The 13,597-nt window shown below is 41.9% G+C and overlaps 1 protein-coding gene across 5 annotated transcripts in view; it reads left to right on the top strand.

Moving 5' to 3' along the window:
- The window catches only part of LOC118738752 (pericentrin), a 242,401-nt gene that overhangs the window by 37,069 nt on the left and 191,735 nt on the right, over positions 1-13,597 (top strand). For 4 of the 5 annotated variants that reach the window (XM_036469700.1, XM_036469702.1, XM_036469699.1 and 1 more), the window contains 4 exons: positions 55-2,763; positions 2,836-3,530; positions 3,596-3,815; positions 3,885-4,025. In XM_036469700.1, coding sequence (XP_036325593.1) covers positions 55-2,763; positions 2,836-3,530; positions 3,596-3,815; positions 3,885-4,025 — 3,765 coding nt within the window. Of the gene's footprint in view, positions 1-54; positions 2,764-2,835; positions 3,531-3,595; positions 3,816-3,884; positions 4,026-13,597 lie in introns of those variants that run through there. The other variant, XM_036469703.1, reaches the window with a different exon arrangement.

Below are 13,597 nucleotides of genomic sequence, written 5' to 3'. Positions count from 1 at the left end.
ATTTTAAAAACAGAGCTTTAAATATTTTATTCTCTTTTTGCTAATTTTGAACAGATAACTTCCCTGCTGCGACCGCGCGGCCATTTGAAGCCGATTGAAAATAAAGAGTCGAAACCATCGGGAACATCAACTGATGCAACAACTGAGGCTACTAATTGTGCTGTAACGCCTGCAGACACATCTCTGCAATTTGAGTCACCAAAGCCACCGACGAAGAACGTAGAACTAATACCAACATTAGACTTCGTGATACATGAACCTATCACTACAGAACTTGAAGTGCAACATGTTACCGATATATTGTCGCAACTTGAAATTGATGCGTACAGTGTAAATGCCGCAAACCTTATTGAAAACGATGATGACGACGAATGCGATAATCACTCCGGCCACACGTATGTAATTGAACGTGGATGCAGTACAGACATCTATAGCAGCAGTAGCACAAATACTGAGGACCTACTGCGCCAGGAGATCATTCACTGCGTCAACACAGATACTACGGCAGAATCTTCACTGATCTACGAGCCAACTAGCTCGATATCCATAGAAATGGACAATTTAGAAAAGAGTACAACAACAGCCACGGCGACAACAACGATGACTACACCGTCGTCGACCGATGAAGTGCCTGAGACGACAACCACTACATCTCGTAAGAACAGTAATCCAAGTGCCATCACTTCAGTAACAACGGCTAGTGACGATCAAAGTATAGAAGAAGAAATTGAAGAGGCCATTGAAATAAGTGAAGAGGGCACGCCAGAATTGTCGGCTGCACGTCCATCGGAGCTAACTGAAGCAGCAGGCTATATAAAGACAATTGTAAGAAAAGAGGAAAAAACAAAATCCCTCCAGCCCTTCGGTACAGAAATGTCTAAAGAAGTCAGTTCGGTGCAGTTACTAAGGAATTCGCCCAGAGAAAGTGAGCACAAAAAGAATTCTGGCGAAGAAGACGAGCAATTCAAGATTGATGAAGATCAATTGTCTGGTGGGAAATTAGCTCAGCACTTTGTGTTGGAAGGAGAGGAAGATGATGACGATGTTGAAGTAAGCGCTCCGCTAACCAAGACTGGAGCACACTCGCGCCATGAAATATCTAGTGGTGGTAGCGTTCAGGTCAGCGAACCTATGACAGATTCAGCAGAAGTGGATTTTGGAGACCTCGATGTGAGTTTGCCGTTGGAAAAGAGAGTACACTCACGGCACGATGAACCTCTGATAGAAAACCTTGCTGCCAAAACACAAGAGGGAAATTTAAGCAACGAGAGCACTGCAAATGATGTTTCCGATCTGGCTGAAGAACTGAGACAGGAAGAGGACTCTCTGAAGAGTGAAGACCTACTTGCGCCAGCGACAGAGTTAACGCAACAATCCAGTGATTATGAGGAAAATGTGACAAATACGTCGTTGAGTAAATCCAAAGAAGGGAAAGTAAGCGACACTGCGGAAAAAGTTGAAGTTGATGACCGAGCACTAAGTCCTTCACCTGATCACGGCGAAAAAGATATTGAGGAAATTGTTGAGAGAAATCATAGCTCTGAATATACATTGGATGATCGAGACTTGAGTTCTCTGAACCACAGCTTTCTTATGAATAATGAGTCGTTAGTGAATCGTCTTCTGGGAGACACCATAGAAGAACAAGTTTCACATAATGAGAAGGTAATCAATTCAAGTGCCAATTTAAGAAAGATGAATGACATTAAGGAACGCCCAAAATGTTTCAAAATAGACATACCTGATACTTTGCGGATTCTTACCGATTTAAATGCGAATGGACCAGAGGCCAAGCCACATAAGGGGTGCGCTGTAACAATAGAAGAGGCTAACCAACAGAAAAGTGATATAGCAGCAGGCAAAACTGACAACTTAGTAGAGACTGAAAACTCGAATAAAAAATTGATGCGTTCGTATCGCGAAAGGGAAAACATCGAAAATGTGCCATTACAGGGATCACAGTTGGTAGAAACAAAACTTGCAGTAATCTCAGAAACACTACAACTACAGGGAATGGCCGATGTTGAAGTGGATGCCTCAGAAGCCGTCGTTGAGCATGTGGAAGACAATGAAACATCTGCAATTGCCTTGCGCGATGCCCTCAAAGAATTACTTGGTGGTAAAAATCAGGTTACCAGTGTTTCACCGGAGCTTGACGTCCAAGCCATTGAAGAAGATGACGATGACATGCGGTTGAAACATATGAAGTTGCGGATTTTAGCCATGAATTATGACAGTAAGGATCAGCAAATCAATCTCAATGAATTAGCTCCAGTAAACGCGGGAGTTAGTGGGGCAGTGCAGATCATTAAACCAATGGAGCGTGTGCCCCTAAATGAGTTCGCAAAAGACATACTCGAAGATATTACTGAAGAGAGCGAACGAAACTCGCTTTCGACGACTGAAGAACATCGTTCGCTGTCGATGGAACGTTCGATGACAACGTCAGCTGAAAAAGATGAAAATAAAACTTTGCGTGCCGAAGTGGAGGTACAAACGGCAAACTTGGCAACTACTTCGAGTAGTATAGTCAGTTTGAATATGCTGCAAATGTTGGAAAGCAAAGTATCCGAGTTGAAGTATGTGGTAGCTGAAAAGGATGCCTGTCTGGCGGCGTTAAATTTGCAATTAGAGACAGCGCAGAGACGCGAATCGAGTGGCGCATATTCTGTGGAGCAGTTGGGCTCAGGTAGAGACACAAACAGTTCGTTGGTGACTAGCTCGACAGAGTATCGCACGCTCCAGGAAGAATTTGGTGGACCGGTAAGTAGTAACTAAAAAGTAAAGAATTAAAATTTCAAGCTCATCAATAACACAATAAACACTTCTTTGTAGACCATGGATATATGGACGGAATTAAACTACCGCGATGAATTAATAGCAAAACTGACAGATTCTCTACAGCATTCGAAGAATGTTCGCGAGCAGCTGCAAACAGATAGTGATAAACTTACCAATGAGGTTGAAATACTTCGCAAACAACTGTCAGAAGCACTGGACACACTTCGGCGACCTACCTTGCCTCGTGGCGATCTGGATAGCAATTGTGGCCAGCGAATTTCTGAGATATCAATGGATTTAATAAGCGACAGCGATGATGATTTGGAGCGTAATGCCTTCACTGACAACGAGGATAAGTATTCACGCAATTCACGCGAGCGTCAACTCTCAGTACCACGCCAGACGGCGGAAATGTATGGTGATATGGAAGCGTCCGAGTGGTCACAAACGCAATTTAGCAAGCAAATTGAACAGTTTCAGAAATATCTCAACTCCAATGAGGTACGTCTATTCATTATGGTACAAAATAAATTCGATAATTATTTAAGCCAAGAACTGGAAAAGTGCAAAATGAAGTGTGAGCAAGAGCAAAAGGAGATGGTTGAGCAGCTTGAAGCGGTGAAACAGCGACAAGATGTTGAATTGCAGAAGTTAATAACGTCGCGTGAGGAACAGGACTCGAAACATGCCAAAGAAGTAGAAGAGTTGCGTAAATATTTTGAGTCGAAATGTGCGGAATTGGAGAAACAGTAAGTTTTTAGCTTATAAATACTGAATTTCATGTGCTGTGATACTAGCAATATGACTTTTGCAGATTTTCAGATGACGTGTTTTCACAAAAATCGCAACATTATACCGGAGACACATCTTCATCTGAAGGCTCAGATCAGGAGCAAATGCCCGAGGAAGTAGTTCTACCATCTACTTCCACTCAACGTTCAAAGGAGGCTTCACCGCGGAAAAAAAAGCGCGCAGAACTCTTGCTAAGTCCTAGCCACCGTCAGATTATACCTGCCGATACCTCCAATGAAGATGTGAATTTACAATCTTTAAAATATGAGTCGCGATTGCATTCTAACTTTAATTTTTTTAATTCAAAATAGAGTTCCGTGGAAATCACAGAGCTGAAGGCTTTCTATCAACAAAAGCTTCAGGAATTACAGCGCACTCATGAGGACCAACTGCGTAAAGTAACCGACAAATTGAAGTATTACGAGAGTCGCTATCCGGATGATGAATTTATGGTAAGTATTTTTTGCTTCGCATAAAATCCATTTTCTGTTCGGAGGCGGTGTAAAACTGTAGGTCCCTCCATTTGTGTAACAACATCAATGCCGAGGAGAAGCTCGGCGAAACACGTAACAAAAGAGTAAGCACCAAAACTTTATTATTGTTTACCAAAAACTAGTAAATATCCGGCGAGCTTTGCGGTGCCTCAAAAGCACCATATGAATTTACTAATCCCTTTCAGTGTCATGAGTTCACTCGAATACAAACCACTTTGTTTGCACACTTTTACAAGGGTATTATTTCCACTTGTGAGATCTATCTAAGTCGTTGTATAAATGGTTTTCCTATCGTGCATAATCTTCCTTTGCTTCCAGGCACTGGCAGATTCGTCGGAAGTGTAATGTTTTAAAGGCTGCCTGACTGAATGAAAATAAAAACGTATTTCCTTACGGTAGGCATTAGAGCGAGATTCTATAATAAGACCACAACCCACCACAAGCTGATTTTTGTAAATATTCACAATGTTCTTCAAGTAAAATTGTGTTTGCTAATATTTTCATATGTATAAACTGAACAACGGCTGACAAATTTTTTTGTTTTTAATTTTATACATCTGATGCTGGTTTTTCAAGCAATGTTATAGGCTAAAAAACTTCCATGTAGAAATGGAGCGTAGTACCTCCCGAATGGGGTTGCCAGACGTACTGATTTCATCAGGATAGTACTGATTTTTCTACTCAAGTTCGGATCTTTCCCATTCCGTAAATCAGTGCGCTCTTCTTCTTATTTGGCGCTGTAACGGCTTACGCGATTTTGGCCGAGTTCAACAAAGCACTCCAGTCATTTCTCTTCTGTGCTCCACCTGGTCTTTCCAACGCAGAGGAAGCCTTCCTCTTCCTCTGTTACCAGCATCGCGGCCCGCGGTTAATATTTTCAGAGCAGGAGCGTTTCTGTCCATTCGAACGACATGGCCAAGCCAGCGGAGCCGTTGAATTTTAATTCGCTGCACTATGTCATATTGTTGTAAAGCTCATACAGCTCATCGTTAAATCGAATGCGATATTCGCCATCACCAACGCGTAAAGGTTCGTAAGTCTTTCGCAGAATCTTTCTCTCGAAAACTCCAAGAGCCGCCTCATCAGATGCTTTCATTGTCCATGCCTCCGCGCCATACACCAGCACAGGCATGTTGAGTGACTTATAGAGTGTGATCGTTGTACGACGAGAGAGGACTGTACTTCTCAATTGCCTACTCAGCCCAAAGTAGCACTTGTTAGCAAGAGTGGATTTCAAGGCTGACATTTTTACTGGTGTTAATGCTGGTTCCCAAATAAACGAAGTCGTCTACTTTTTCAAACTTGCAACTGTCAACAGTGACGTCGGTGCCAAGACGCGTATGCTCTGACTGTTTGTGTGATGACAGGATATACTTCGTTTTGTCCTCTATCCAATCCCGAGAAGGCAGAATAGACGTAGTCCTTGTTTTTACCGATAATATCGATGTCGTCGGCATACGCCAGCATTTCTACGCTCTTGTAATGTCCTGTGCCTGAGCGATTCAGTTCTGCGGCTATTATTATCTTCTCCAACATCAGATTAGAGAAATCACACGAAAGGGAGTCCCCTTGTGTGAAACCTCGTTTGGTATCAAACGGCTCGGAGAGGTCCTTCCCTATTCTGACGGAGCTGGACGGATACCAAATTCAGACATCGCGGCATAAAGGCAACTTCTCTTCGTGCTGACGTAAGCGGCTTTGAAATCGACAAATAGATGGTGTGTGTCGATCCTATTCTCACGGGTCTTTTCCAAGATTTGGCGTATTGTGAATACCTGATCTATGGTGGATTTGCCAGGCCTAAAGCCAGTCTGATAACTAGGGAAGACAAAAATATGCAAATGCATATTGTATATGCAAATGCATATTATGACACAAAATGCATATATTGGCGAAAAAGCATAAAAATGCATAAAATTGATTTTTTTTTGGTAATAAGTTACCTAATTTTCGCATAATTTCATCTGACAATACCTTTGCGGAGATAGCCAATGTTGGTGACGAGGTTTGTTTAATTGACAAAAAGAAGGCTGACAAACAATGAGAAGTCCCGTTGTTTTCTAGTAAACAATTTTAATATACTCGTAAAAAATTTTCGACTGTCGTTTTCCGATAGTCAAGTTTCGCGCTAAACCGGTTTTGGTGGTTGAAAAATTCAATAAAAACTTTTCGATTTTAGCGAAAGCTGTTTAACAGTTTCCAGGTGTGTTGCGAACTGAGCAGCGAGTTTTATTCTGCATCTATTGTAACTTTTGTAACTTCTCAATATCAGCAACAAAAATATTTTGTGTGAGGCAACACTTCAATAAAATGTTGCAACATTTTCACCTGGAGAATTGTCATCTTTTAAATTCTGTCCAACAAAGTCTTGTGACGTAGAACGTGCATTTGCAATATTTTCAATACATACATATATGTATGTTAAAAACTTTTCATGCGATAATCGAAAAAAATTTCGTTATACATATACATTTTTGGGGCATATATTAAGCATATTTTTAGAATTTTGGAGTCACTTTAATGATCATATAATTAAGTTTTTTGTGCATATTTTTGTCTTCCCTACTGATAACGGTGCAATCAGTTCGTTGACGGTGGGCTTCAGTCTTTCGCACTCGAGAAGACTTTATAACCTATGCTTAGAAGGCTGTTTCCGCGGTAGTTGGCGCGAATGGCGAGGTCGCCTTTCTTGTGGATTGGGCAGAGCACACTTAAATTCCAGTCGTCGGGCATGCGTTCATCTGACCATATTCTACATATGAGCTGATGCATGCACCTCATCAGCTCCTCGCCGCCGCACTTGAATAGCTCGGCTGGCAGGCCGTCAGCTCCAGCAGCTTTGTTGTTTTTCAGCCGCGTAATCGCAATCGTCATAGTCAGGCTGGGGGGCAGCTGCTCCACAATTTAAGTACATTCTGGGCGTCGGTCACTAGGTCGCCATTGTTGTTCTTGCAAGAGTTCGCGCCGGTCTTGAAAACTTTCGTAAGTCGCCTAATCCTCTGGTAGAATTTTTCGTGCGTTCTTCCTGTCGGGCAGCATCTCAAGCTCTTCACATTCACGTATTTCGGCCTCTCTCTTCTTATTGCGGAAAATACGTCTCCCTTCCTTCCTCAGTTCCCTATAACGGTCCCACATGGCTCGCGTTGCGCCTGATCGCAGCGTGGCCCTACAGGTGGCGTCTTTCCAACTACTTCTTCGGCGGTGGTACTTTATGATCTGGAAATGTTGACGAGTGCTCTCTGAGTCGAGTAGCGAATGCATTATCTGTCTGTTTTGATTGCAGCTTTTCGACGTTGAGTTTTCCTTGCATTTTTGGGCGCAACAAGATAGTGGTCCGAGTCGATGTTTGGGCCTCGGAGTGTCTACGTACATACATCTAAAACACTGTAAGCGTGCCTTCCGTTTATCACAACATGATCGATTTGGTTTCTTATTTTTCAATCCGGAGATAGCCTCGTAGCTTAATGGATGTTTTTATGATTGAACCTAGTACTGCATACTACCATGTTTCGGGCCCCGGCGAAGTCGATAAACCTCAGTCCGTTGTTGGACTTTTCGTCGTGGGGGCTGAAATTTTCGACAGTGGTTCCAAAGATCCCTTCCTTTCCCCACCCTGGTATTGAAATTGCCATGCACGATTTCGATGTCGTGTCGGGGCAGCGCTCGTATGTACGCTCCAAGCGCTCATGGAAGAGATCCTTGGACGCGTCGTCCTTCTCTTCCGTTGGGGCATGGCCGCAGATGAGCGGCATTTTGAAGAATCTCGCTTTGATGAGGATTGTGGCTAGACGTTCGTCCACCGGGGTGAGCGTCAATTCTGGGCGACGGAGTCTCTCTGCTACCACGAATCCAACACCGAATTTGCGCTCCTTTACGTGGCAACTGTAGTAGATGTCGCAAGGCTTCACGCTTACCATCCCTTGCCCCGTCCATCGTATTTCTTGGATGGCGGTGATGCCAGCCTTTGTCTTCCCGAGGACATCAACCAGCCGGGCAGAGGCACCTTTCCCATTAAGGGTCCGGGTATTCCAGGTGCATACCCTCAAATCATAGTCCTTTATACGTTTGCCGCGGTCGTCGACAAAAAAAGGGGGTCCCATCCGAGGCTTTACGAACTTTTTCATTGGGCGGGGTTTTAACGTGGCGGGACCCAAACCCAGCGCACGCGAACTTTTAAACCTTCTCGCTTTAGCTTGCTCCGAAACGGATGTTTGGTTGCTGCCCAGAGGATAGGTGGATATAAATATCCGGACGATGTGAACTGCGATTTGAACCGTACGCACAAGAATCGCTTCTGGCCACTCCCAGCTGAACGGCAGTCAAAAGTTTTCCACTTCTACGCACGGAACCATCCTCCTTTGGTAGAGTACAATTTGTTTAAAAGAAGAGCTTTCGCCATTTTTCTGGAATGGTTACACTAAACAAATTTTTGGTTTAATAGTTTAACAGACATGGCTCAATCGTTCTCTTCTCATTCTTAGCATTTGGTTTACTCTTGTGGGGAAGTGCGCTCGGGTATAAAAACATTGAAATTAATGATTCTTTTGTGTGCTGATCAATTTTCTTTTGATTTTGTTGCTTGTACAGGCTTTGGTTGATCTAACTGGTGCATAAAGTGAAGGAAACTGTGCTGTGCTATTCACTTCCACTAGCGCTAGTTAGATCAACCACAGCCTATACAAGCAACAAAATCGAAATTAATGGTTTTAATGTATTTTATGTTAATATTTCTGACAAAGAACACCTATAATCAGTGCCGAAGAAAATAAGCAAGAAACCCTATTTGAAGGGCTTAGATAAGCACTAAAACATTAGTAAATATGCTTGCAAATATGCTCAAAAAACCACAAAAATGTATGTAAGTATGCACAGTTTATGTTTTGTTTTTTATTCAGTTTATTTCATGCATGAAAAATTACATTGATTGAAGTATTGCCTGATATTCTCAAATAAAGCGCTGGTCGTTTTAATTTTTTTTAAATATTCGTTATTCTCCATTCGAGATAAATTGTTTTCAATCTCAACACCAATGCCTTCCCGTAGAGACAAACCATTGCTTTTAAATTTTTGTAGAAATTCGCTGGCTATCGAATATCGAAGATCGAAAGTGAAATTCGTATTATGAGCTATGCAAGCGTGTCGAAATTTTCGTTGTCGAACAGAATTTTGCTTTCGCTGGTGTAGCGAAGTGTTAGAAAATTGTGAACAATGTATGATATAGCATTTGTTTTCCTACTTTTAGGCGGCTAGACACTAATTTTAAACAATTATCAATTTCAAGCAATTCTAACGTCGTGAATAGTAAACACAAGGTCGAAAGTCTGGTTTTACTTATGACAGAAAATCGCAATACGCTGTTGGTACGATCTCTGAGAACAAAATCATGGAGCTGATTATTGTTTTAATATATTTTAAATATATTTGGATCACAAAATTTCTTAAATATATTGCGTTTCAAAATATATTCGAAAGACTGCACTTAAACTCTCTTACACGTTTTCTGCTTCTGGCCAGTTTTCTAAGCTCTGACGAATCGTTCAACCAGAACTCCGTTGTACTAATTAAATTTTTTTTTACCACGTTATTATAAATTCGCTTTCTTTTTTGTTTCATTTTAATTTGCACCAATTTACATATGTACATATGTATGTATAAGCACACTATTTAGTTTGCTCGATTTGTAAGCTTTCTTTTTCTCAGTGGTGAAAAATATACTATTGTGAACAACCTAAGCGAACGAGATTCACAATAGCGCCATTCTTCATCGAATGAGCGCCATAATACCGAATGAAAATTCGTTCAATCAGCACTTTCGACCACAGTCAAAAATCGAATGCCACTCATAATAGGGGCCATTTCTTTAGTTCGGCGAATAAAAGATGTCCATGAAATGGCAAACAATTATTGATCCAAACTTTATTAAGCAATACGAAGTTCTTAATAAATTTGCTACTCTTGCTACTATGGTTCGGTAAAGTTTGTTTGTGAAGAGTACAAGGCACCCTTGTTTCAACAGAAATTTCCATTATTTCGGAAGGAAAAAGTTAAGACAGATGCTGTAAAATATCAGTACTCAAAACTTCTTGAACACTACTATTCACACACACGAAATAATCACAATTTATTTCTTGACCGTTCGTATGTAGCTTTATACATTGAAATAAGCAAAATAAGCATAATCATTAAAATTAAGCTTGGAAACCCCGAATAAGCAATTCCAAGCAAAAGCTTAAACTTTTCGGCACTGCCTATAATTGACCTCTTTGGTGTCATTTCGATGGAAAACTGACTTTGTCACTGTCTTTGCCATATTTCATACTTATTCGGGAAATCCCCGTGCTACTTAGTGATGCGCGGTAAATTGTGTGCCAATGTTCACTATTGTAACAAGTATGCAATAATGAGTACGTAGAAGAGGAAATAAAGTGAATAACAGACTATCAAATAATGTGTATAGAAATGTAATTATTAGCATGAATGTGTTCTATTTTATTGAATTACACCCACGCAATCCTCTGTAGCTCGTTTCTGTAACTCTTCTCTACCGATTATTTCTCTACTGGTAGAGAATATACGTCATTCATTAGCAGTAGAGAACAGGGCGGCGAATTCATATCTCAATTCGCCTTGGTAGAAAATTGTTACAGAAACGAGCTACTGATTAGTGAGACATTGGTCGGCTCGGATTACAAAGAAAATAATAATAATTTTTTATTTTTTAACCCTACACGGATTACAGAAGGATTCGGATTAGACAGTTGTACTGTTCCGGATTAACAAAGTTGTACTGTATATGAAATTATTCCATACTCATCTAGAAAGCGGAGCTATTGGCTGCAGGGTGGCTTTGTATGCTGCGTATTTCTCTGCAGCAGCCGCGCCGCACTCTTCGTCATGCCAGTTGTTCCTGCGTGGGCGCTACTATCCAACAATGTTGGCACTAATCGATTGATTTTTTAATCAATTAGTTAACTCGATTAAGTACAATCCGATTGCAGTTAATTATGATTAATTTTAATCTGATTAAACAGTTCATCGTAACCGCGATTAAAAAAATTTATTTTTAATCTTTAACACTTACTTTGAGTAAGCGAGTTTGATGATTAATTAATTTATGCTGAAATTTCCCTATGCACACAAGGCGAGTTAATCGGGTATGGCTAAGTTGGTTTTCCTCATCAGTCTAAGCAATTTGGTGTGCATTTTCATTAAGATCTATTCCAATACACGTTAAGCAAACTAGGTTTTAATATACATACATCTGCACATGTTCGACGATCGACGATTAGCGGTTAAACAAATTAATCATTAATCGGGCAGATGATTACAATTAATTATTTTTAGTCGTTAATCGCGATTAACATTTTAATCGTTAGTTTTTAATCGTTAATCAGATGAACATTTTGTCAACACTGCTAACCAACCAACTCTTCCGCAACGGCACGAAGAGATTGGGAGATGGATTCCCACTGCTCATGTATATCCAGCCGTTGAAGAGTTTCTTGTTTAAGCAGGATTTAGAGTCGATTGCGGAGTTTCTCCGCTGTCTGTTATAAATGCAGCTTCTTGACGTCGAACTTTCACGCACGTTCTTCATTGCACAGAGGCGCATGCGTACCTTAGCTGCAACAAAGTAGTGATCCGGGTCAATGTTGGTTCCTTGGATAGAACGGATATCAAGAACGCCTGAAGCCTATCTTCCGTCTATCACAACATGACCTATTTGATTCTTTGCTCTTTGATTAGGGGACACCCAAGTGGCTTTGTGGATGTTTCGATGCTGGCACTACTGACTACCATGTTCCGTGCTGCGGCAAAGTCGAACAGCCTCTCTTCGTTGTCGGAGGTGTTGCCATGAAGGCTGAATTTTCCAACTGTTGCATTTTAGCATCGTGGTGGGGGCCGCGCTCATATGCCGTCTCTAAGCTCTCTTAGTTTCATCATCCTTCTCCTCCGTCGGGGCGTGCGTGGCGATTCGTTCACTGATGGGAGTGAACCTGGAGACAAGGTAGTGCGCCGTCTCATGGCAGCTGTAGTAGATGTGACACGCTGCATCGCCGTGTCCCGTCCATCGTATTTCCTGGACTGCAGTGATTTCAACCTTATATCATTCGAGGTCACTCTGCAATTGCGTAGAGGCACCTTCCACCTTCCCTACAGAGGGTCCGGACATTCCAAGTGCATATCCGTAAATCATAGTCCTTATTTCGTGAGCGAGGGTCGTCAAGGTTTGGGTGGCACTCTTCCGTGGCCATTTTGTTATTATCATAACCATTACTGGGATGAGTGGCTTTTCAACACGTTTATATAGCGAGCCGCTTGCAGTAAGACAGACGCCCGCTTGCAGCAAGACAGACGCCCGCTTGCAGCAACATCTACTGGTGAACAGACGCTGCAGACTTCAGTGAGCCGTTGAACCAAATAAGTCAGAGTTGCCCCATCGAGCCGTGACCCAAGGCTCCACTCGCATCTCGCTCATGTGTTGCTCACGTTGCCCAGAGCGCGCGAACGAGGACGCAAGAGCAAAATTGCAACTGTAACTGCATACCCAGAAGACCGGCTGTACCCCATTCCACTCCTCAACCTGAAACCGCCGGGACTTAAATTTCAACCGTACTATAATGAGAAAAGAGTTTTTTAGTTAGGTTAGGTTAGGTTAGGTTGAAGTGGCTGCTATTGACCCCACTAGCACACATAGGCCCTTAGGTTGTGGGCCCGTTGTGATACCACGAGGATCATTAGAACCCTCCTACTAAACCATCGTGTGGATTTCGCGAAACCCAGAAGTTTCCGTATGCCACCTCGGCTATGTCGGTTAGGTCTTCAAAGAATCCTTAACACAAAACTTTTCTTTCTTCTACAAAGTGCGGGGCATTCGCATAACAGGTGCCGAAAGGTTTCTGGCTCTTCTTAATTTCTGTAGCTTCTGCACAAGTCGTTATGTACGACGCCTAACCTCTCCGCGTGCCTTCCAATAGCAACATGGCCTGTTAGCAGACCCACAGCTGCGGCTAGGTCCCCTCTGCTCAGCATAAGGAGATCCTTCGACCGCTTTTTGTCCCATTTTGCCTATGTAAGCTTCCTGTTGTTGCCAGACGTCACGGTTTTCCCGGACATGTCCCGGTTTTAGACTATTTGTCCCGGTGTCTCGGTCCAACCTTAAAATGTTCCGTGTTTCGTTTAAGTTTCCAGAGTTTAATTGAAGTAATTTAAATAAAAAATCACTACCAATGCCATTTGTGAAATAATTACATCTCCAGATAGCTGAGCTTTGCACAAGCAATATTTGTTGATCGATATACCCACAATACATACCTTTAAGTGCAAGTGCCCTTCCTGATGCTCTTTAGCTCTTTTTGATTTGTCATGCTCGTTTGCTGTTCGTGCGTGGTTCACTTCCAGTGAAAGTTTTCGCGACAAAGTTTATAGAATATAAAAATGTGTGTTTATAGTGTTTTAATTACTCATAGAAAATGCCAACGAGAAAGTATAAATTCCTTCCCGCTTTCACAGAAGAGTTGTCATTTGTT

The sequence above is a fragment of the Rhagoletis pomonella genome, unplaced genomic scaffold (genome assembly GCF_013731165.1).
Source record: "Rhagoletis pomonella isolate Grant_MI unplaced genomic scaffold, Rhpom_1.0 Rhpom_scaffold_00005, whole genome shotgun sequence".
NCBI lineage: Eukaryota > Metazoa > Arthropoda > Insecta > Diptera > Tephritidae > Rhagoletis > Rhagoletis pomonella.
Note: the sequence above shows the minus strand (reverse complement) of the source record. Positions and strands in the feature narration are given on the sequence as shown.